The sequence below is a fragment of the Thalassophryne amazonica genome, chromosome 2 (genome assembly GCF_902500255.1).
Source record: "Thalassophryne amazonica chromosome 2, fThaAma1.1, whole genome shotgun sequence".
Classification (NCBI taxonomy): domain Eukaryota; kingdom Metazoa; phylum Chordata; class Actinopteri; order Batrachoidiformes; family Batrachoididae; genus Thalassophryne; species Thalassophryne amazonica.
This window is the reverse complement of record NC_047104.1, coordinates 115,578,462-115,603,481: the sequence shown is the minus strand read 5'-3', so window position 1 is coordinate 115,603,481 and position 25,020 is coordinate 115,578,462. Positions and strand designations below refer to the sequence as shown.

The window sequence follows — 25,020 nt, the reverse complement described above, 5'->3', positions numbered from 1 at the left end:
CTGTCTTGGAAGAGACGTCTTTTCAATATTGCGTTGAGGTCTGGGACAATGCCGAAGGAGTGGCAAACTGGGGTCCCTATATTTAAAAAAGGGGATCAGAGAGTGTGAGAGTGTGGGGATCAGAGAGTAGTGTGTACAGGGGCATCACACTACTCAGCTTCCCTGGTAAAGTCTACTCCAGGGTGCTGGAAAGGAGGGTTTGGCCGATAGTCAAACCTCTGATTGAAGAGGAACAGTGCGAGTTTTGACCTGGTCGTGGAAAAAACTGACCAGCTCTTCACTCTCAATCAATCAATCAATCAACTTTTTTCTTGTATAGCGCCAAATCACAACAAACAGTTGCCCCAAGGCGCTCCACATTGCAAGGCAAGGCCATACAATAATTATGAAACACAGTCTACGTCTAAAGCAACATAACCAAGGGATGGTCCAGGGTCACCCGATCCAGCCCTAACTATAAGCCTTAGCGAAAAGGAAAGTTTTAAGCCTAATCTTAAAAGTAGAGAGGGTATCTGTCTCCCTGATCTGAATTGGGAGCTGGTTCCACAGGAGAGGAGCCTGAAAGCTGAAGGCTCTGCCTCCCATTCTACTCTTACAAACCCTAGGAACTACAAGTAAGCCCGCAGTCTGAGAGCGAAGCGCTCTAATGGGGTAATATGGTACTATGAGGTCCCTAAGATAAGATGGGACCTGATTATTCAAAACCTTATAAGTAAGAAGAAGAATTTTAAATTCTATTCTAGCATTAACAGGAAGCCAATGAAGGGAGGCCAACACGGGTGAGATATGCTCTCTCCTGCTAGTCCCCGTCAGTACTCTAGCTGCAGCATTCTGAACCAACTGAAGGCTTTTTAGGGAACTTTTAGGACAACCTGATAATAATGAATTACAATAGTCCAGCCTAGAGGAAACAAATGCATGAATTAGTTTTTCAGCATCACTCTGAGACAAGACCTTTCTGATTTTAGAGATATTGCGTAAATGCAAAAAGGCAGTCCTACATATTTGTTTAATATGCGCTTTGAATGACATATCCTGATCAAAAATAACTCCAAGATTTCTCACAGTATTACTAGAGATCAGGGAAATGCCATCCAGAGTAACGATCTGGTTAGACACCATGCTTCTAAGATTTGTGGGGCCAAGTACAATAACTTCAGTTTTATCTGAGTTTAAAAGCAGGAAATTAGAGGTCATCCATGTCTTTATGTCTGTAAGACAATCCTGCAGTTTAGCTAATTGGTGCGTATCCTCTGGCTTCATGGATAGATAAAGCTGGGTATCATCTGCGTAACAATGAAAATTTAAGCAATACCGTCTAATAATACTGCCCAAGGGAAACATGTATAAAGTGAATAAAATTGGTCCTAGCACAGAACCTTGTGGAACTCCATAATTAACTTTAGTCTGTGAAGAAGATTCCCCATTTACATGAACAAACTGTAATCTATTAGACAAATATGATTCAAACCACCGCAGCGCAGTGCCTTTAATACCTATGACATGCTCTAATCTCTGTAATAAAATTTTATGGTCAACAGTATCAAAAGCAGCACTGAGGTCCAACAGAACAAGCACAGAGATAAGTCCACTGTCCGAAGCCATAAGAAGATCATTTGTAACCTTCACTAATGCTGTTTCTGTACTATGATGAATTCTAAAACCTGACTGAAACTCTTCAAATAGACCATTCCTCTGCAGGTGATCAGTTAGCTGTTTTACAACTACCCTCTCAAGAATCTTTGAGAGAAAAGGAAGGTTGGAGATTGGCCTATAATTAGCTAAGATAGCTGGGTCAAGTGATGGCTTTTTAAGTAATGGTTTAATTACTGCCACCTTAAAGGCCTGTGGTACATAACCAACTAACAAAGATAGATTGATCATATTTAAGATTGAAGCATTAAATAATGGTAGGACTTCCTTGAGCAGCCTGGCAGGAATGGGGTCTAATAAGCATGTTGATGGTTTGGATGAAGTAACTAATGAAAATAACTCAGACAGAACAATCGGAGAGAAAGAGTCTAACCAAATACCGGCATCACTGAAAGCAGCCAAAGATAACGATACATCTTTGGGATGGTTATGAGTAATTTTTTCTCTAATAGTCAAAATTTTGTTAGCAAAGAAAGTCATGAAGTCATTACTAGTTAAAGTTAATGGAATACTCAGCTCAATAGAGCTCTGACTCTTTGTCAGCCTGGCTACAGTGCTGAAAAGAAACCTGGGGATGTTCTTATTTTCTTCAATTAGTGATGAGTAGAAAGATGTCCTAGCTTTACGGAGGGCTTTTTTATAGAGCAACAGACTCTTTTTCCAGGCTAAGTGAAGATCTTCTAAATTAGTGAGACGCCATTTCCTCTCCAACTTACGGGTTATCTGCTTTAAGCTACGAGTTTGTGAGTTATACCACGGAGTCAGACACTTCTGATTTAAAGCTCTCTTTTTCAGAGGAGCTACAGCATCCAAAGTTGTCTTCAATGAGGATGTAAAACTATTGACAAGATACTCTAACTCCCTTACAGAGTTTAGGTAGCTACTCTGCTCTGTGTTGGTATATGACATTAGAGAACATAAAGAAGGAATCATATCCTTAAACCTAGTTACAGCGCTTTCTGAAAGACTTCTAGTGTAATGAAACTTATTCCCCACTGCAGGGTAGTCCATCAGGGTAAAAGTAAATGTTATTAAAAAATGATCAGACAAAAGGGAGTTTTCAGGGAATACTGTTAAGTCTTCTATTTCCATACCATAAGTCAGAACAAGATCTAAAATATGATTAAAGTGGTGGGTGGACTCATTTAGTTTTTGAGCAAAGCCGATAGAGTCTAATAATAGATTAAATGCAGTGTTGAGGCTGTCATTTTCAGCATCTGTGTGGATGTTAAAATCGCCCACTATAATTATCTTATCTGAGCTAAGCACTAAGTCAGACAAAAGGTCTGAAAATTCACAGAGAAACTCACAGTAACGACCAGGTGGACGATAGATAATAACAAATAAAACTGGTTTTTGGGACTTCCAATTTGGATGGACAAGACTAAGAGACAAGCTTTCAAATGAATTAAAGCTCTGTCTAGGTTTTTGATTAATTAATAAGCTGGAATGGAAGACTGCTGCTAATCCTCCGCCCCGGCCCGTGCTACGAGCATTCTGACAGTTAGTGTGACTCGGGGGTGTTGACTCATTTAAACTAACATATTCATCCTGCTGTAACCAAGTTTCTGTTAGGCAGAATAAATCAATACGTTGATCAATTATTATATCATTTACCAACAGGGACTTAGAAGAAAGAGACCTAATGTTTAATAGACCACATTTAACTGTTTTAGTCTGTGGTGCAATTGAAGGTGCTATATTATTTTTTCTTTTTGAATTTTTATGCTTAAATAGATTTTTGCTAGTTATTGGTGGTCTGGGAGCAGGCACCGTCTCTACGGGGATGGGGTAATAGGGGGATGGCAGGGGGAGAGAAGCTGCAGAGAGGTGTATAAGACCACAGCTCTGCCTCCTGGTCCCAACGCTAGACAGTCACAGTTTGGAGGATCCCAAAAAATTGGCCAGATTTCTAGAAATGAGAGCTGCTCCCTCTAAAGTGGGATGGATGCCGTCTCTCCTAACAAGACCAGGTTTTCCCCAGAAGCTTTGCCAATTATCTATGAAGCCCACCTCATTTTTTGGACACCACTCAGACAGCCAGCAATTCAAGGAGAACATGCGGCTAAACATGTCACTCCCGGTCTGATTGGGGAGGGGCCCAGAGAAAACAACAGAGTCCGACATTGTTTTTGCAAAGTTACACACCGATTCAATGTTAATTTTAGTGACCTCCGATTGGCGTAACCGAGTGTCATTACTGCCGACGTGAATTACAATCTTACCAAATTTACGCTTAGCCTTAGCCAGCAATTTCAAATGTCCTTCGATGTCGCCTGCTCTGGCCCCCGGAAGACAATTGACAATGGTTGCTGGTGTCGCTAACTTCACATTTCTCAAAACAGAGTCGCCAATAACCAGAGTTTGATCCTCGGCGAGTGTATCGTCGAGTGGGGAAAAACGGTTAGAGATGTGAACGGGTTGACGGTGTACACGGGGCTTCTGTTTAGGGCTACGCTTCCTCCTCACAGTCACCCAGTCAGCCTGCCTTCCCGACTGCACGGGGTCTGCCAGGGGGGAACTAACGGCGGCTAAGCTACCTTGGTCCGCACCGACTACAGGGGCCTGGCTAGCTGTAGAATTTTCCACGGTGCGGAGCCGAGCCTCCAATTCGCCCAGCCTGGCCTCCAAAGCTACGAATAAGCTGCACTTATTACATGTACCGTTACTGCTAAAAGAGGCCGAGGAATAACTAAACATTTCACACCCAGAGCAGAAAAGTACGGGAGAGACAGGAGAAGCCGCCATGCTAAAACGGCTAAGAGCTAGTAGCTACGCTAAGCTAGCGGATTCCCAAACAGGGAATCCGACACTAGACAGGCTGTGGAGCAGCACAGGCAACGCACGACAACAGTGCTAAAACAAAATAAAAATCCACTAGACAGGCTGTGGAGCAGCACAGGTAACGCACGACAACAGTGCTAAAATAAAATAAAAATCCACTAGACAGGCTGTGGAGCAGCACAGGTAACGCACAACAACAGTGCTAAAAAATAAAATAAAATAAAAATAAAAATCCACTGGACAGGCTGTGGAGCAGCACAGGTAACGCACAACAACAGTGCTAAAAAATAAAATAAAATAAAAATAAAAATCCACTGGACAGGCTGTGGAGCAGCACAGGCAACGCACGACAACAGTGCTAAAACAAAATAAAAATCCACTAGACAGGCTGTGGAGCAGCACAGGTAACGCACGACAACAGTGCTAAAACAAAATAGAAATCCACTAGACAGGCTGTGGAGCAGCACAGGTAACGCACAACAACAGTGCTAAAACAAAATAAAAATCCACTAGACAGGCTGTGGAGCAGCACAGGTAACGCACAACAACAGTGCTAAAACAAAATAAAAATCCACTAGACAGGCTGTGGAGCAGCACAGGTAACGCACGACAACAGTGCTAAAACAAAATAAAAATCCACTAGACAGGCTGTGGAGCAGCACAGGTAACGCACAACAACAGTGCTAAAACAAAATAAAAATCCACTGGACAGGCTGTGGAGCAGCACAGGTAACGCACAACAACAGTGCTAAAAAATAAAATAAAATAAAAATAAAAATCCACTGGACAGGCTGTGGAGCAGCACAGGCAACGCACGACAACAGTGCTAAAACAAAATAAAAATCCACTAGACAGGCTGTGGAGCAGCACAGGTAACGCACGACAACAGCGCTAAATAAAAATCCACTGGACAGGCTGTGGAGCAGCACAGGTAACGCACGACAACAGCGCCCAAAAAAATAAAATCAAAATCAAAATCCACTGGACAGGCTGTGGAGCAGCACAGGTAACACACGACAACAGTGGTAAAAAATAAAATAAAAATCCACTGGACAGGCTGTGGAGCAGCACAGGTAACGCACGACAACAGTGGTAAAAAATAAAATAAAAATCCACTGGACAGGCTGTGGAGCAGCACAGGTAACACACGACAACAGTGCTAAAATAAAATAAAAATCCACTGGACAGGCTGTGGAGCAGCACAGGTAACGCACGACAACAGTGGTAAAAAATAAAATAAAAATCCACTGGACAGGCTGTGGAGCAGCACAGGTAACACACGACAACAGTGGTAAAAAATAAAATAAAAATCCACTGGACAGGCTGTGGAGCAGCACAGGTAACGCACGACAACAGTGGTAAAAAATAAAATAAAAATCCACTGGACAGGCTGTGGAGCAGCACAGGTAACGCACGACAACAGTGCTAAAATAAAATAAAAATCCACTAGACAGGCTGTGGAGCAGCACAGGTAACGCACAACAACAGTGCTAAAAAATAAAATAAAATAAAAATAAAAATCCACTGGACAGGCTGTGGAGCAGCACAGGCAACGCACGACAACAGTGCTAAAACAAAATAAAAATCCACTAGACAGGCTGTGGAGCAGCACAGGTAACGCACAACAACAGTGCTAAAATAAAATAAAAATCCACTAGACAGGCTGTGGAGCAGCACAGGTAACGCACAACAACAGTGCTAAAAAATAAAATAAAATAAAAATAAAAATCCACTGGACAGGCTGTGGAGCAGCACAGGTAACGCACAACAACAGTGCTAAAAAATAAAATAAAATAAAAATAAAAATCCACTGGACAGGCTGTGGAGCAGCACAGGCAACGCACGACAACAGTGCTAAAACAAAATAAAAATCCACTAGACAGGCTGTGGAGCAGCACAGGTAACGCACGACAACAGTGCTAAAACAAAATAGAAATCCACTAGACAGGCTGTGGAGCAGCACAGGTAACGCACAACAACAGTGCTAAAACAAAATAAAAATCCACTAGACAGGCTGTGGAGCAGCACAGGTAACGCACAACAACAGTGCTAAAACAAAATAGAAATCCACTAGACAGGCTGTGGAGCAGCACAGGTAACGCACAACAACAGTGCTAAAACAAAATAAAAATCCACTGGACAGGCTGTGGAGCAGCACAGGTAACACACGACAACAGCGCCCAAAAAAATAAAATCAAAATCAAAATCCACTGGACAGGCTGTGGAGCAGCACAGGTAACGCACGACAACAGCGCCCAAAAAAATAAAATAAAAAGCAAAATCCACTGGACAGGCTGTGGAGCAGCACAGGTAACGCACGACAACAGTGCTAAAAAATAAAATAAAAATCCACTGGACAGGCTGTGGAGCAGCACAGGTAACGCACGACAACAGTGCTAAAAAATAAAATAAAATAAAAATAAAAATCCACTGGACAGGCTGTGGAGCAGCACAGGCAACGCACGACAACAGCGCCCAAAAAAATAAAATAAAAATCAAAATCCACTGGACAGGCTGTGGAGCAGCACAGGTAACGCACGACAACAGTGCTAAAAAATAAAATAAAAATCCACTGGACAGGCTGTGGAGCAGCACAGGTAACGCACGACAACAGTGCTAAAAAATAAAATAAAAATCCACTGGACAGGCTGTGGAGCAGCACAGGTAACGCACGACAACAGTGCAAAAAAATAAATAAATAAATAAATAAATAAAATAAAATAATAAAATAAAAATCCACTGGACAGGCTGCGGAGCAGCACAGGTAACACACGACAACAGTGGTAAAAAATAAAATAAAAATCCACTAGACAGGCTGTGGAGCAGCACAGGTAACGCACGACAACAGCGCCCAAAAAAATAAAATCAAAATCAAAATCCACTGGACAGGCTGTGGAGCAGCACAGGCAACGCACGACAACAGTGCTAAAACAAAATAAAAATCCACTAGACAGGCTGTGGAGCAGCACAGGTAACGCACGACAACAGCGCTAAATAAAAATCCACTGGACAGGCTGTGGAGCAGCACAGGCAACGCACGACAACAGTGCTAAAACAAAATAAAAATCCACTAGACAGGCTGTGGAGCAGCACAGGTAACGCACAACAACAGTGCTAAAAAATAAAATAAAATAAAAATAAAAATCCACTGGACAGGCTGTGGAGCAGCACAGGTAACGCACGACAACAGTGGTAAAAAATAAAATAAAAATCCACTGGACAGGCTGTGGAGCAGCACAGGTAACGCACGACAACAGTGCTAAAAAATAAAATAAAAATCCACTGGACAGGCTGTGGAGCAGCACAGGTAACGCACGACAACAGTGCTAAAAAAAAAAAAAAAAGGATCTCACAAGGATCCTGGAGGGTGCATGGGAGTATGCCCATCCAGTCTACATGAGTTTTGTGGAGTTGAAGAAGGTGTATAATCGGGTACCCCAGGAGATACTGTGGGAGGTGCTGCCGGAGTATGGAGTGAGGGGGCCCCTTCTCAGGGCCATCCAATCTCTGTCCTCACAAAGTGAGAGCTGTGTTCGGGTGCTTGGCAGTAAGTTGGACTCATTTCCGGTGGGGGTTGGCCTCCGCCAGGGCTGCACCTTGTTACCAATCCTGTTTGTAATATTCATGGACAGGATATCGAGGCGTAGTCGGGGGGAGGAGGACTTCCAGTTTGGTGGGCTCAGGGTCTCATCACTGCTTTTTGCAGATGATGTGGTCCTGTTGGCTTCATTGGCCTGTAACCTCCAACACTCACACTTGATTTGCAGCTGAGTGTGAAGTGGCTGGGATGAGGATCAGCACCTCTAAATCTGAGGCCATGGCTCTCAGCAGGAAACCAATGGATTGCCTACTCTGGGTACGGAATGCGGTCTTGCCCCAAGTGAAGGAGTTCAAGTATCTCAGGGTCTGTTCACGAGTGAGGGGACAATGGAGAGTGAGATTTGTCGGAGAATTGGCACAGCAGGAACGGTGTTGCATTCGGTCTAGCGTACTGTTGTGACGAATAGGGAGCTGAGCCAAAAGGTGAAGCTCTCGATCTACTGGTCAATCTTTGTTCCTACTCTCACCTATGGACATGAAGGTTGGGTCATGACCGAAAGAACTTGATCACGGGTACAAACAGCCAAAATGGGTTTCCTTAGGAGGAAATGTTCCAACAGCAGGTCTTGGAACATGCAGTGGTGCCACATGGTGCCACATCCAGGAACAACCCATGAACAGGCTTGGCATGAACTGCAGACTGCTGGAACACCAGCATCACTGTCCACAGTGAAACGAGGTTTCCATAGATTGAGAGTGTAGCACACAAGAAAGAAGCCACTGCTCTAAAGCTGACAACTTCAAACTCTGCAGCTGCCCACATGGACAAGCCAGCTGCCTTCTGGAGAAAAGTTGTATGGTTAGACAAGGCAAAGATTGAACTATAGGGCACCACAGTCGTTTGAACCTTGTGTGATATCGCAGGATTTGACCACTTACAGGGACCTCCGCTTCATTGTGCAATATATACACAACATAAATTCACATGGGAAAATGGTGTACTGTTTTGTTTTTGGCTGCAATTACCCAAGTAGATGTTAAAAGTATTTTTTTTTCGGTTCCCAATGGAGAAGAAAAGACGAGGCAGAAGGGAGACGTCGTGTCGGTGTTAGCCTACACAGGTAACCAGAGTGGCTACATTCTCTTGCCTGCAAAACTGCCTCGACACGTTTGTGCTCTGGGTCATAAACAAACCACAATACATGTCCACTTTCCCAACTGCATTGTCACTTTTCTTTGCATTTTCACTTTGTTTGCATGTGATTTGCCAAAAAACCTATTGAAAATGCTGTGGTTTTTTTCCCCCGTAAATAGAGAAATTACGTCATATTTTACCCCTTTTGTGCCCGCCCTCAAACAAGACTGCGGTGACCTATTTGGCCACAATGACAAGAATTATGTTTGGAGGAGTAAATGTGAGGCTTTCAAACTTAAGAACATTGTACAAACTGTCAAGCATGGTGGTAGCAGCATCATGCTCTGCGACTTTTTTGTTGCCAATGGTACTAGTGCATTGCACAAACTGTATGGAATAATGATGAAGGAGGACCACCTCCAAATTCGTCAACATCACCTCAAATCAACAGCTGGATGGTTGAAATTTAGACACAAATGAGTGTTCCAACAAGACAATGACCCCAAACAAATATAAGAACTAGTTGTGAGTCGGATAAAGCAGGCTAACATGGTCTTCCCAAAGCCCCATGCTCAACCCTATTGAAAATTTGTGGACTATGCTATAAAGCGGGGTCTGTGCCAGGAAACCAACCAATTTAATGAACTATACCAATTCTGTCAAGAAGAGTGGTCAAATATCTAGCAGGAAGTATGCCAGAAGCTTGTTGATGGCTACCAAAGGTGTCTTGTCAAGGTACACTTTGCTAAGGGACATTTAACCAAATATTAGTGGGGTGTTGAAAAGCTTAATTTTAGTTCAAGAATTCACCCAGGCACTATAAACTAAAAACGGATGCAAAGTAACTTGACTGTATGTATAGTTTTGAGCCTGTGTGGATTAGAGAAGATACAAAAATAGAAATTAAAAATCCAAAATGTGAAATTAAAACTTGCGCAACAAATTCCTGTTTTTTTTTTTTAAGTCATTACTGATATATGCTGTACAATCATTCCAACCTGGCAAAAGGACAATTCAAAGACATAATTAAAAGCCCAAAATTATCATGACATTCATGCCCATGAGAAGTGTATATAAACATCTGGCCACAACTGTATGTTATTCATAAAACATGCATGCCATTTGCAATTGTTCTGTAAGGCTCTTTAACACACTTATATGACGGAAGCATCTGAATAGCCAAGTTACCTAAAATTCCTTCCTGTTTGAAAACCATGCTTGGGTGTAACTGTGTATCTGTGGATAGCTTTGTGTGTTATTATGCATTAGGAATTAAAGTTTAAACCTGCCTGCTTTGACAAGATATTAATGTTTTGGCCTGAAGCTTTTAAAGTAAGTAAGAAAACTACCAAGCATATTAAAATAGGGCTGTTTATTAATGAACAAACATACTGAATAAATCATACACCTTTCACAAGACTTTATACAAGACACTCCAATATCATGAAGAAAGAGCACATACATTTCTATAAAATCTTTTGACATTCAGTGGTCTTCAGTTCCATAATCTTTCAGTGTGTATTTCTATAGAATTATTTCATAAACCAGCAGGAAAACTACTGTTAAAATCACATATTATATCTTACATTACTTTACCATATATCACATCCACATCATCTCTGGTCATGAGGTATCAGACGTTAGACCATTCAAAGTCAATAGAGATCATTGGATTGTCATTTGGAAAGATAAGAGGTATTGGTGAACACTTGAATAGACACTAGAGAAAACGAGTCAAAATTCAAGTGAATGCTAATATTTGCTGAGATAATAAAGAGACCACATTTGGCCGATGCTGACAGAGGTTAGTTGTTGTGGAGGCTGTATTGATGAAGATCTAGTAGATGATCAATGTGGCTAAGTGCTCTCATACGAGCAAGGTGTTATAGCTGCTACAGCGAACAGTCTGATGTTTGTGCAATTAACTGGATGATGATGCAGAGGAACTTTGCTTTGGTTCCACCCACTCTGCCTGTGCAATGCCTTCACACTTGAAAGCCACTCTGTTGGATGTGGTGAAACTGCAAGCGAAGAGACTGTATGCTGCTTATGATTCTCCTCTGGTGGCCAATCAAACAGACCCCAATACGCCTGATATCGCTGCAGGGTAGAAAAAGATTAAAAGATTTAGTTCAAGAATTCACTCAGGCACTCTAAACCAAACCCGGACATATAATGAATGCAAAGTAACTACTTGACTGTAACTTGCAATAGATATCTGTATGGAATAATGTGATGCTACAACTGTTTAACTCAGGATTTCAGACTTTGCTCTGGTATAATGTGCAACCTTATGATAGAACCAGTGTTTGCATTAGCTTATGTTAAGTACATGATGATATTATGAGAGCGCCTCCTTTCATTGGGGCCACTCCTGTGGACATGTGTGCAATAATCACGTTTATTCAGCATCTTGATATGCCACACCTGCCATTTTGATGAGTTATCAAGATAAATTTGACTAATTTGTGTGAACATTCAAGAGAAATGAGCCTTTTGTGTGAAGAAATCTTGAATCTTTTATTTCAATGTGTGAAAAATGTGCATGGAAAGTAATGTGACAGATATATATTGAGTTTGTACACAACAACACCTGTTCTGGTGTTTTTTTTTTCAACACCTGTTCTTGTTAGTCAGGCATTTGTTGTGTATCACTGTTTCCAACGTCTTATTCATCACCACAATACTTTTATCTTGAAAAATGTGGAGCCCCATGGGCCCATTGTCCTTCAGCTCATGTACATAGACTAGACAACATACCACCATTTTTTTCAGGAAGCGGCATTTTTGAGTAGAAGTTGGTATCCACTCTTTTTGGATGGAATCTTGTAAAAATAGATACCAAGCTCAAGTTTAAAAATTTTCATTGGAAAAACACACTTAGAAATGTATCCCTAAGTAGGCAAAATTTCATAGTATCTCAGTGTTTCAACCAATGCCCTTTGGTAATGATGTTGTCCAGCATGTGCAATGTGATTTTATATTGCTGTTTCAGTTTTGAATATTATTTAATAATGTTTCCACATATCAAGTTTATCATGTTTAAGAAAAGCAAAAGCAGCAGGATATGATCAATGTTTGAATGACAACACATAAAATATGTGCAAACATGCATGTTGGTATTCTGTGGATGGTGAATATTTGTCTTTAATTCTTATTTTTGTCTAATTTGTCTTTTGGTCAAATGGTCATTTATGTGTTGGTCATGATTTAAAAAACATAACTTGGACTTTAGAATGTGCACCGTTTGTTACTAGTTTGTTCCTCATACGTCATATTTTGCAACCACCGTTAAATCAATAAATTCCAAACATCAGTTATAACTTCTTAATGAAATGGCATAGAACATGTAGAAGTGACAAATTAAGACATTCATTGTGTTTACTCAACATTTTAAGAGTAATATGATTTTGTCATGATGTTATTTGGGAAAATACATAGAAATGTTGAATGTTTTACTAAAAATTTGTTGTTTATCTACCGTGTATGTTTCTTGTCCATTTAGAAGCTAAGAATAAAAAGGTTAGCTTGGTATCCTATTTTTTCCATGAACTGAACCATTTGAACAAGTTAAAAACAATGCTGGTTAAGCTTTTATAAAGCCACTTTTCATGAATTCTGTCTTGACTAATGCAAGACTGCGCAAGAATCTGCACGACACACAGACATGTAACTGTGGATAAGGATTATTTACATGAAACCCCATTATTTTTCAATTGTGAAAGAGGGATAAATACTATGCATGTAATTCTTTTCCGTGTGAAACAGTTGTTCAAACCACGTCACATTCAGCCATTCAAACGCATGCTTGATATCCAGGAACTGTTGTACATGATGATACATTGGGAACAAATCGGGGATTAAGGACCTCAATGAAATTGTTCCCGGTTAATCTATGGCCTTCTGGTAACAAGCTTGCTTCTCTAACATTTAGGCCTCGACTTCCCTGCAAGTAAAGTCAGGTCCATAGGTATTTGGACAATAACAATTTTTGTAACTTTGCTTCTGTACACCACCTTAGTGAAGTTTAAAGGAATAATTCAAGGTGTGCTTGTAGTGTAGACTTTCAGCTTTAATCCAAGGGGTTTAACAAAATACATTGCATTAACCATTTTGGAATTGCAGCCATTTATTCATCCCTGATATGTTTCAAGAAAACATAAAACATAAAAGTGATGATTTAACTACAACCACTATGTATATTTAGTTTACTTAGCTACAACTTCTGAAAAAAAAAAAAAAAAAACATGGACTATGTATAAAAATACCTGTAAATCTTGGTTGGTTAATACAAATATAGATTCTTTATTGTCATTATTACAGGTACAATGAAAGGTAAGGTGCAAGCCTTTCAGTGCAAATATAAACCTGAGTAAACCACATGCAGAGTTGAATGGCCTGGGGAAGAAAAGAAGGAGATTACATATAATAAAACAGAAAACTATGCACAAAACTGTGGCTATTTCAGTGGCAGCAGATATTGCACATAAAAGGATTATTAATTGACTGTGAGGTCTGATATCCCTGTACAGATCGAGCAAGTGAGGTTAATAATTTGTTTATTACTATATGGCTATTATATATATAAACACGCAAACTTACAGTGTTGCCTGAATATAAAAGCTGTTGATGGCTCGTAGTCTGACCTGTTCGCTTCACCTCCATGTAGAACTTGCTAACAGATGGTCTGGTCGTTAGCTGGTAAACTTTCAATCTGTGTGCTTTTTCAGACGCTGTTTAGATATTTATGGAGTACGTTCATGTCCGACTTTGTTTTTCTAATCATGCTTCCTGGTTTGCAATGAAAATACACGTTGTGTGTATTGTCATGGAAACCGGTCCAGATATGGGAAAATATCCGATCGGTAATCAGCCAATCAAAGCACGCGTAGCATCACAGCCATATAATAAAAACAGATACTGCACTCATTTCAAGTGTGGCCTGTGACATGGCTATTTGGTTCCAGTGGCATTCAAAGCTCTAACAGCAGTTGGGTAGAAACTGTTTTTCAGTCTATTTGCACTTGCTTTAATGGCCCTGTACCGTCTGCCTGATGGCAGTAGCTCAAGCAGAGAGTGGCCAGGGTGGGATGAGTCCTTTTGGATGGTGTTGGTTCTCTTGAGACAGTAAGAGCCATGAAGGTCCCCCACTGTGGGTAGAGGGCACCCTCTATGCATGGTTAATATGATATTTTTGTTTAACCCCTTCAATTAAAGCTGAGCTTCAACACTACAAACACATCTGGATTGTTTCATATTACTCCCCCACCCCCAAAACAAAAACTTTGGGGGGGTATGAGATTTTCCTTGTCCATCTGTCTATCCTTCTGACCAATGAGTAATTTAAAGAAGATCTCCACCTAAACTGTTTGGAGGGATTCAAAGAAAATTTTAAAGTGCATGAAGGAAAAAAAACTCTTCAAGGGAACATAACTTGGTTTTTGATTTTAATTCATGCATCATAAAATATTGACTTCGTTAGCAAAACTATTACAGTTATTTTATAACTGCTTATCTATGTAAGCAGTTAATTTGGAAGAGTAGGGACATCTTTCAGTGAGCTTTCAACTCTCTCCTTTCAACTCGTCTTGTGGTTTACAGAAGCAAAATCACAAAAACAGTGCCACTGTCCAATTACTTATGGACAGTGGCACTTTAGATCTACAAGATACATGATGCAAATGTGTTCGTTGTGAAGTGTTTGATCTACTCCTACCACTTTGTTGACTTTTTTCATGTTTCTCTGTTTGCTGTACTCCAGAATATCTGACTTCACTCACTCTAAACTCATGGTTGAAATAGAATCCAATGTTGTGTAGCCTGCTGCAAGAAAGTTGTTCTTATATTGGCTCATTTTGATAGAGTCGAGCCAGTCGCCGATGGAGATGAAGAGAGGGTAGTCTGACATTTCCTCTGGTGAGTCAGGGCAACTGAAATGACAAACAACAATGACAGTTATAAGAGACACATCAGGATATTGTTGAGTGTATGTAGCCTCTAAATCATAGGCGAAAGCACATGGGTTCACTTTGTGTTGTTGTTGTTTTCAGTTTTAATATGGATGATATCTGTGAAACTGTTGAGTAGAAACTAGGGATGATGCTTATGATGCATTTTGTGCTTCTTTGTGCTGGGTAGATAGGGTCAAAAATGAAAACTGCTTTGATCACTAAATGGTTAATAACTCGAAAGTGTTTTTGCAGATGTGGCTCCAGATCCATATCAGAACTGATCTGTGATATGATGACGTCAAGGTAGCAGTTTCAACTTTCCACCCATCCATCCATCCATTTTCTAAACCTGCTTATCCTACTTAAGGGCAAGAGGCAGGGTACACCCTGGATGGGTAAGTGCCAGTCTGCTTAGTAAGTGTCAGTCTGCACCTCACTTTCAAATATGAGAGTGAATGGGGCATGTTTGATTAAGATATAATGTAAAACATTAAATGGGGTTTTCAATGTAAAATTTAAATGGCCACAAAATCTGTAATCTGGATCAGATCAGGATCAAACTTTGTCAGTTGATAAAGGATCCCATCCTACATAACACTTCCAAATATGAAAGAAATTTGGTCTTTCTTGACAGAGTTATGATTTAAAAAATTTTGTTCAATGTTAAAGACAGCAGTTTTTCCAATTTTCCTTTGTCCTTTGACTCATGACCTTGAACATTGAATCTCTTCTTGCTTATCGGGATATAAATCTTCAGTAAAAATGTCATAATGATATATGCAAAATTGTGGGCTCCAGGCTGTTCACAAACAGACAAAAAACGTTGGCAATATCATTACCTCCTCTAACTTCGTTTGCGGGGGTAATCAGTGTTTGTGTCAGTCTGCACTTAATGTTACCTCTGCACATCATTGGCCAGAGTGAGCAGACTACTAGGATTAAGTATGAGTTTGTCCAGGAAAGAGAGCACATTGTTGAAGCATGGACGCTGACTCGTCTCCTTTTGCCAGCAGTGCAGCATCAGCTGGTGCAGAATGACAGGGCAGCCCATCGGTGCCGGCAGACGATAGCCCTCCTCAATCGATAATATCACCTGAGATCATATGAGGAAGCAGATATTTTGTCAGGTTGGTTGTTCAATCTGTAAACTACCATAGGTGGATATCATGACATTAAAATGACACAAAGTGCTCATGTGACCAACAGCTTACGTCTTGATTGGACATCTCCCAGTAGGGCCTCTCGCCATATGACATGACTTCCCACATGACGATGCCATAACTCCACACATCACTGGCAGAGGAAAACTTGCCATAAGTGATAGCTTCTGGTGCTGTCCAGCGTATTGGTATCTTCCCCCCCTGAGCCAAAATAAAATAAATCAACAACAACAGAGCTTCTTGAAATGACATTCACAAATTTTAATGAGCAGTTACATCACATGCAATGTATTATGGGGAAAGTGGTTGCACGCACACTCACTGTGGTGGCATAGGCTGCCTCTGTGTCAGCTTCTAACACCCTGGACATGCCAAAGTCAGACACCTTACAGACTAAATTCTCATCCACCAAGATGTTGCGAGCTGCAAGGTCTCTGTGAACGTAACCCATGTCTGAGAGGTGAGTCATCCCGACAGCAATGCCTCGCAGCATGCCAACCAGCTGGATCACTGTGAATTGACCGTCACGTGTCTGATGAAGTTGTGGAACAGAGAAACAGAGTAGATGTAATGTTGATTTTTTTTTTATGTAAATAAGTGTACATTTTAAAATATGCCGTTTCTTACCCGAAGGAAGGAGTCGAGTGCTCCGTTCTCCATGTATTCAACCACTATCATTACTGGTCTGCCTGAGAAAGAGTGATAACACATCAAATGAGCAGAGTACTGAGAAAAAATGCTTTTAGACAAATGGAGAAGCATGAGAAAATATTTCTGTGTAAGCGCATACACACTATCTTACTTTTTGTGACCACTCCCTCCAGCCTGATGATGTTCGGGTTGTTGAACTGCCCCATGATTGATGCCTCACGTAAGAAATCTTTCCTCTGTTGTTCTATATATCCACCTTTAAGTGTCTTTATTGCCACGCTGATGTCAGTCTTCCCAGGTATTCGCAAACGGCCACTGCAGACTTCTCCAAACTCACCTGCAAGATGCAGAATGTGAAGATAAAATAACTCAAGAGGCTGCGCTGGTTTATTTTGTCATTGGGTGCAGTGCAGAGGATGTGCACGCTCCCAGTGCTCCAAGAGCATTAGCTAAAAATGTAAATTTTGTTGAACAAGCTCAGTTTTTTTGCCTAGTTCCAGAAAAATGTGTAGAATCACATACTAAAAGTCTCAGAAAATTCCTCTTGTGGCTTTTTAAAAATCTAATGCTGCATTTACACATAGGCAAGACACATCACGAATGTCATATTTGCGTCATTCTTGGCACATTCCTGACATTCTTAACGTGACTTAATGCATCTGAATAGGTTTCTTAATAGTGCGTGTTATGTGATATTCCTGGAGCATGTTTTTGGCTGTCAAAAAATCTTCCACGAATGTCACGCACCACCCTCATTAAGCCTCATGTCATGGAGGTCGCAACTGAGCGTGTTGATCTGTCTTGATTAGTAATGATCCTTAATAGAGCGTGACAGCGTTCTTCTCTGACATGTGCACAATTAAACCCTGTAGCACCACATTCAGTTTCATTGCTGCAATATGCTGAAGAAGGACAGTGATGCCAAGTCAGCTAAAAGTTTCTTTCCAATGCTCCTCAGCGCGCTCCTGCAGGTGTTCCACCTGCTGCTGTGGCTGTTGTTTGGGAAAACGAGCGAGGCGAGAGCCATGTGAAGCCACATATCTGGCTCTCTCTGTCTCCTCCTTCTCTCTGCGCCACTCCATGGCACAGAGCCCAATGAAGCATGCAGTCACAAAGTTCTTCTGCTGTGGATTTTGAGGAGCAAACTGGAGCGATCTGAATTGTTCAGCAACTGACGGATGCACTGTTAAACCGAACACTCCTCAATAATTAAGTTAATGTAACTCAAACTTTGAAAAAGTTATACTCACTCATTTCCATTAATTAAACCAAGTCAAAATGAATTGTTGTCATAACAACTCAGTTCCTTTAAGTGCATTTAACGTTTTGGGGCATTTAATTGTTTGTGATGTATTTCCAGTGCATTCCATTCACTCATTTTATTTGAGTTTATGTAATGGAGACCAGCAGGTGTCGCTGTATGTAGTTAAAAATATGTAGTTAGTAAACCTCACTCCCAACAGCTCAAAAGGATTCTCTGCTCACAAGGCCAGAGCCCTGGGTTTTAGCTTTCTGGTTAGAGAGTCTGACTTCCAAACTACAAAAACACAATAAATCAACAACACTAACAACATTTTTTAAATTAACATGAACCACAATAGCAACATTTTAAACCCTAAAATCCAGAACTCCCATAATGCATTGCGGCACAAGAATTTACAGGTTTAGCGACTGGCCCGGCGATCACTCCAATTTCATTTTGCTGAGTATCATCGTCATGACATTAAATTATTTTCATGATTATGCATTTCTTAATGCAGTTATATGACTGGTTAATTTTACTATTCATTCATATGTAGGAGCGCAGAGTGCATTTGTTTTCTTATTTCCCCTTCCCCTTTCTGCGATAACCAATCACAGCTCTTACGGGACCACGTCATACCTAGCAATGGGGTCGACTCTGCCTCCTTCCTACGATAGGAGTTTCAATCAATCAATCAATTTTTTTTTATATAGCGCCAAATCACAACAAACAGTTGCCCCAAGGCGCTTTATATTGTAAGGCAAGGCCATACAATAATTATGTAAAACCCCAACGGTCAAAACGACCCCCTGTGAGCAAGCACTTGGCTACAGTGGGAAGGAAAAACTCCCTTTTAACAGGAAGAAACCTCCAGCAGAACCAGGCTCAGTGAGGGGCAGTCTTCTGCTGGGACTGGTTGGGGCTGAGGGAGAGAACCAGGAAAAAGACATGTTGTGGAGGGGAGCAGAGATCGATCACTAATGATTAAATGCAGAGTGGTGCATACAGAGCAAAAAGAGAAAGAAACAGTGCATCATGGGAACCCCCCAGCAGTCTACGTCTATAGCAGCATAACTAAGGGATGGTTCAGGGTCACCCGATCCAGCCCTAACTATAAGCTTTAGCAAAAAGGAAAGTTTTAAGCCTAATCTTAAAAGTAGAGAGGGTGTCTGTCTCCCTGATCTGAATTGGGAGCTGGTTCCACAGGAGAGGAGCCTGAAAGCTGAAGGCTCTGCCTCCCATTCTACTCTTACAAACCCTAGGAACTACAAGTAAGCCTGCAGTCTGAGAGCGAAGCGCTCTATTGGGGTGATATGGTACTACGAGGTCCCTAAGATAAGATGGGACCTGATTATTCAAAACTTTATAAGTAAGAAGAAGAATTTTAAATTCTATTCTAGAATTAACAGGAAGCCAATGAAGAGAGGCCAATATGGGTGAGATATGCTCTCTCCTTCTAGTCCCCGTCAGTACTCTAGCTGCAGCATTTTGAATTAACTGAAGGCTTTTTAGGGAACTTGTAGGACAACCTGATAATAATGAATTACAATAGTCCAGCCTAGAGGAAATAAATGCATGAATTAGTTTTTCAGCATCACTCTGAGACAAGACCTTTCTGATTTTAGAGATATTGCGTAAATGCAAAAAAGCAGTCCTACATATTTGTTTAATATGCGCTTTGAATGACATATCCTGATCAAAAATGACTCCAAGATTTCTCACAGTATTACTAGAGGCCAGGGCAATGCCATCCAGAGTAAGGATCTGGTTAGACACCATGTTTCTAAGATTTGTGGGGCCAAGTACAATAACTTCAGTTTTATCTGAGTTTCAGTCTCCTTCTTGCTCAGACTTGCTATCAGACACCTCCTGGCTCACTCTTAAGCTAAGATTCCTTGCCAGGAAATTTTAGGCTAAGTTTGGAGCTCTTTGAGAAGACTGAGATGCTTCGTGCATACGGGCCCTGGACTTCAGACTCTTGTGGTGTCTGCCTGATGGTAGGAGTGTGAAGAGTGAGTGTTGGGGGTGTGTACTGTCCCTTATGAGGTTGTGTGTCCTACGTAGGACTCTGGTTTGGTAAATGTCCTGCAGTGAGGGAAAGGCTGCTCCAGAGATGTACTGTGGGGTCTTAATCACACGCTGGAGAGCCTTCCTGTCTTGTCACCATACCAGACTACCATTACACCCTGGTATCATGCAATTACCGTACCAGACTGTGATGACAGTGGTGAGGACACTCTCAATTGTACACCTGTAGAACTTGCTGAGATCCCAAATTTCCTCAGTCTTCTCAAGAAGTACAGTCTCTGTTGGGACTTCTTGATGATCTGTTGGGTGTTGTAAGACCAGGTGAGATCATCTCTAATGTGAGTGCTGAGGAATTTGAAGGTGTTCATCCTCTCCACCTCTGTCTCATTAATGTAAGTGGTGTGCGCAGCTCCCCACTCCTCCTTGGATCAATAACCATCTCTTTGTTCTTGTCTGCACTGAGGTAAAATTATTGTCATGACACCAGGCTACCAGATCTGCCACGTCTCAGAACCCACCAGTGATAAGACCGATGACTGTAGTGTCAGCCACAAATTTAATGATGCTGATGTTATTCTGGGAGGCTACACAGTCATACGTGAGGAGTATGTAGAGCAGGGGGCTCGGCACACAGCCCTGGGGAGCCCCCATGCTCACAATTCTTATGCAAAATGTGTGGTTATGAATCTTAACTGACTGGGGTCTTCCTGTTACAAAATTCAGCACCCAGTTACAAAGGAAGGGTGGCAGTCTGAGTGTGAGGAGCTTATCTGTGAGTTTGTGGGGCATGACTGTGTTGAATGCTGAGCTGTAGTCAATGAACAGCATTCTGATATATGTGTCCCTGCCCTCTAAGTGCATGAGGGCTGTGTGGACAGCAGTGGTAACTGCATCGTCAGTGGATTTGTTCTGGCAATACACAAACTGTAGGGCGTCAAAGGATGTCTGGGATGGTGTTTTTAATGTGGGTCATGATTATCCTTTCCAAGAACGTCATTATGATTGGAGTGAGTGCTATGCGATGATAGTCATTTAAGCAGGTGACAGTGCTTCTCTTGGGGACGGGCACTATAGTGGTGGACTTAAAACAGGTGGATACAGAAGTTTGTGCAAGGGACAGATTGAATATATCAGAAAATACATCAGCTAGCTCTGATGAGCAAAGCCTGAGTGCACAGTCACAGTCATCTGGACCAGCTGCTTTCTGTGGATTTGTTTTGCTCAGAACCCTGCGCACGTCTGCCAACATTACCATGAGTGATGAGTCCTGTATGCTCTTCTTGCCCAACATCCTTCCCTGCTGATCAGTATCTTGGGTCTCAAAGCAAGCCTAGAACTTGTTCAGCTCATCTGGCAGTGTGGCTTGGCTGGATGTGACTGCACTGCTCCTATGTGGGGAGTCTGTGATGTGTTGGAGTCCGTCCCACATGCGTCGAGGGTCAGAGGTAGAGTAGTAACACTCCAGCTTCAGCCTGTATTGTCTCTTGGTCTCTCTGATGGCCCTGCTCAGGTCACATCTGCTCTTTTTATAGTCCTCAGCAGTGTCTGAGATGAATGCAGCCGAGCGTGCACATAGCTTGGCCCTTACATCACAGTTTACCCAGAGTTTTTGGTTGAGGTATTTTCTGCAGTGCACAACATGGTACCAAACCAAAAATCTCTGATGTCCTAAAATATCACAATTTTTGGAAAATAAGCGTGTAAGTGGGTTTATCGTTTTTGCTCATATTCAGTTTCACCGCCTAGTGGCCAGTTTTGGAACTTACATTTTTCACACTTTCAGTGTGATATTATTGTATTCATAAGTCACATAAACCTGACAGTATCCTCATATGTAGCATGAAAATCAGCATTGACCAAAATATAGCCCCAGCCAAAAACTCAAAAGATGGACATATTCCTGTAAACGTGGGTCAGAATGAGTTTGATTCCCAGGCCTGTAGGACCTTGGGAAAGGCATGTTCCCATGTCATACGTCCTGATTTGTCATTAAAAACAGGTGTGTGTGTGTGTGTGTGTGTGTGTGTGTGTGTGTGTGTGTGTGTGTGTGTGTGTGTGTGTGTGTGAGAGAGAGAGAGAGAGAAAGAGAGAGAGAAAAATGTGAATCTGACTGAAAGGAGAAATAATCTAAAGGGGAAATTCAATGCAACTGAGAATTCAACTAACATTACTTTCAAGTAGAACTTTTAGTATCTGAATCTACATAGTAAATTTTGCTGAGTAAAATATACTCTTCCAGGATAACATTTGGTACCAGTCTAAACAGAGTAAAATATACTCTATTATAGACTGAAATCAGCTCTACAGTCTTGTCAAATCAAGTGTTTCTACTCCAATAAGAGTTGATTTTACTCTGATAGAACTGATTTAGCACTGTGTATACTAGAGTATAGAGTGTAGAGTATATTTAACTCTATTTGGACTGGGAGCAAATGTTATCCCAAAAGAGTAAATGTTACTCTGCAAAATTTACTGTGTACATATATTTCTGAACTTATCCTTAACATTTTTGGTTATCAACCTTCTTAAGAGATGTTATTGTTGGTGTGTGAATTTCAGCTGCATGTATCATTTTGAGCTGTTAATTTGTAATATTAAAAGTCATCATATGGTTGAGGCTTAGATCAGGACTCAATACAATGCAAAGATTGCTGTTGTGAGGCAAGATGCTATTTGCCCATCTGAATGGAAAGTCAGGAATGAATGTTAAAAAAACAACAACAAAAAAAGAACAATCTGCCTGTATACCAGGTCTGTTAGAAAAGTATCGGACCTTTTTATTTTTTGCAAAAACCTGATGGATTTGAATCACGTGTGCTTGCATGAGCCAACCTTGAACCTTAATGCGCATGCGTGAATTTTTTCATGCCTGTCGATTGCGTCAGTTGCTGATAAGCAGCCTTTGTGTGAGGACATGTTTGTGCACTCGGCGGATTTTTATTGCAAGGAAAAAGACGGAATGACTGGAGCAGCGCCGCATCAAAGTTTGCCAGAAACTGGGCGACAGCCAGGTGGAAACCATTCGGAAGATTCAGATGGCTTTTGGTGACTTTTCAGTCGTGTGACTATCCGAGAAATTGTGGAAGAGGTGGGCATGTCACAGCATGTCCTGTGAGACTTCAACATGGAGGTGCTTTTGCTCCGCCGTCAGCAGCAGCATGAATTTTGCTGCAACTTTTTGCATGGCCAAATCTTCTGTCACAGTTGAATGTGCCGAAAAAGTGCTGATGTCCACCTCTTCCACAATTTCTTGGATAGTTACACGACGGTCCCGCATCACCACAGCGTTCACTTTGGAAATGATCTGGTCATTTCAGCATGTTGATGGCCGACCGGAGGGTGGCTCGCTGCGGCCGTCTTTAAACCGGTTGTACCGCTTCTTAATCTGTGTGATGCCCAAAGCATCGTCACCGAAAGCCGTCTGAATCTTCCAAATGGTTTCCACCTGGCTGTCGCCCAGTTTCTGGCAAAATTTGATGCAGTAGCGCTGCTCCAGTCGTTCCGCCATTTTCCTTGCAATGAAAATCCGCCAAGAGCACAACACACGTCCTCACACAAAGACTGCTTACCAGCAACTGACGCAATCGACAGGCGTGAAAAAATTCACGCATGCGCACAAAGGTTCAAGGTTTGCTCATGCAAGCACACATGATTCAAATCCATCAGGTTTCTGCAAAAAATAAAAAGGTCTGATACTTTTCTAACAGACCTCGTATGCCAGGATTCCATGGTGTAATGAGAGTCTACGACTTTCTCTGGATGAATCAGCAGGTTACTTTCTCAGCAAACCCCAAAGCCAAGACCATCGAGATGACTTCTCTTAGCAAACCAAGGTGTAACCTCAGAAATCCTGATATTCAGCAAAAACTGATCAATGGACCTGCTAAACTACAAACTTATTGTTCATGTGATTATTATAATGTAATGAAGGTTTAAATTTTTTGTTTGTTGTTTGATTTGATGTGAAACTTAATTGGAAAATGGCATTAATGTAACTATTATGTTTTCTTCTTCCAACCAATTTAGAACTGAACTAAGGGGGAGGTAATGGTCTAGTGGTTAAGTTGCTGGGCTTGAGACCAGAGGTTCCTTGGTTCAAATCCCAGCCTGACCGGAAAATCACTAAGGGCCCTTGGGCAAGGGCCTTATATAATCTCCTAGTTCAGGGATGGCCAAGTTCGGTCCTCGAGAGCCACCTTCCTGACACTCTTAGTTGTCTCCCTGCTCCAACACACCTGAATCCAATGAAAGACTCGTTAGCAGACTTTTAATGAGCCTTTCATTGGATTCAGGTGTGTTGGAGCAGGGAGATAAGAGTGTCAGGAAGGTGGCTCTCGAGGACCGAACTTGGCCACCCCTGCTCTAGTTGCTTCTAGTGTGTAGTGAGCACCTTGTATGGCAGCACCCTGGCATCGGGATGAATGTGAGGCATTATTGTAAAGCGCTTTGAGCGTCTGATGCAGATAGAAAAGCACTATATAAATTCAGTCCATTTAACTAAAGACACAAATTAGTTTAAGTGATTTAAACTAGAAGTCTTCACTCATCCAAAAGTTTAGAATTTACTGTTACTTTATGACACTTGACACAGAAAGAGCGTGCTCTGCGAGTGTATGTAAAATTTATGCTGCTCGGTAAGCAGTGGTGGTGATACATAATTCATACGAGGGCTGTCAATAAAGTTACGGTCCTTTTTATTTTTTTCAAAAACTATATGGATTTCATTCATATGTTTTTACGTCAGACATGCTTGAACCCTCGTGCGCATGCGTGAGTTTTTCCATGCCTGTCGGTGACGTCATTCGCCTGTGAGCACTCCTTGTGGGAGGAGTCGTCCAGCCCCTCGTCGGAATTCCTTTGTCTGAGAAGTTGCTG

The 25,020-nt window shown here is 41.5% G+C and overlaps 1 protein-coding gene across 1 annotated transcript in view; it reads right to left on the bottom strand.

The window, feature by feature from the left end:
• Positions 1 to 10,467: 10,467 nt before the first annotated feature.
• Positions 10,468 to 25,020, bottom strand: part of LOC117529603 (ephrin type-A receptor 6-like) — a 384,313-nt gene continuing 369,760 nt past the window's right edge. Inside the window, exons 14-20 of the mRNA XM_034192438.1 lie at positions 17,026 to 17,211; positions 16,851 to 16,912; positions 16,546 to 16,755; positions 16,275 to 16,424; positions 15,963 to 16,156; positions 14,893 to 15,042; positions 10,468 to 11,212 (exon numbers count right to left, since the gene is read on the bottom strand). Of these exons, the coding sequence (XP_034048329.1) occupies positions 11,098 to 11,212; positions 14,893 to 15,042; positions 15,963 to 16,156; positions 16,275 to 16,424; positions 16,546 to 16,755; positions 16,851 to 16,912; positions 17,026 to 17,211 (1,067 nt within the window). The 3' untranslated portion in view covers positions 10,468 to 11,097. The remainder of the gene's footprint in view (positions 11,213 to 14,892; positions 15,043 to 15,962; positions 16,157 to 16,274; positions 16,425 to 16,545; positions 16,756 to 16,850; positions 16,913 to 17,025; positions 17,212 to 25,020) is intronic.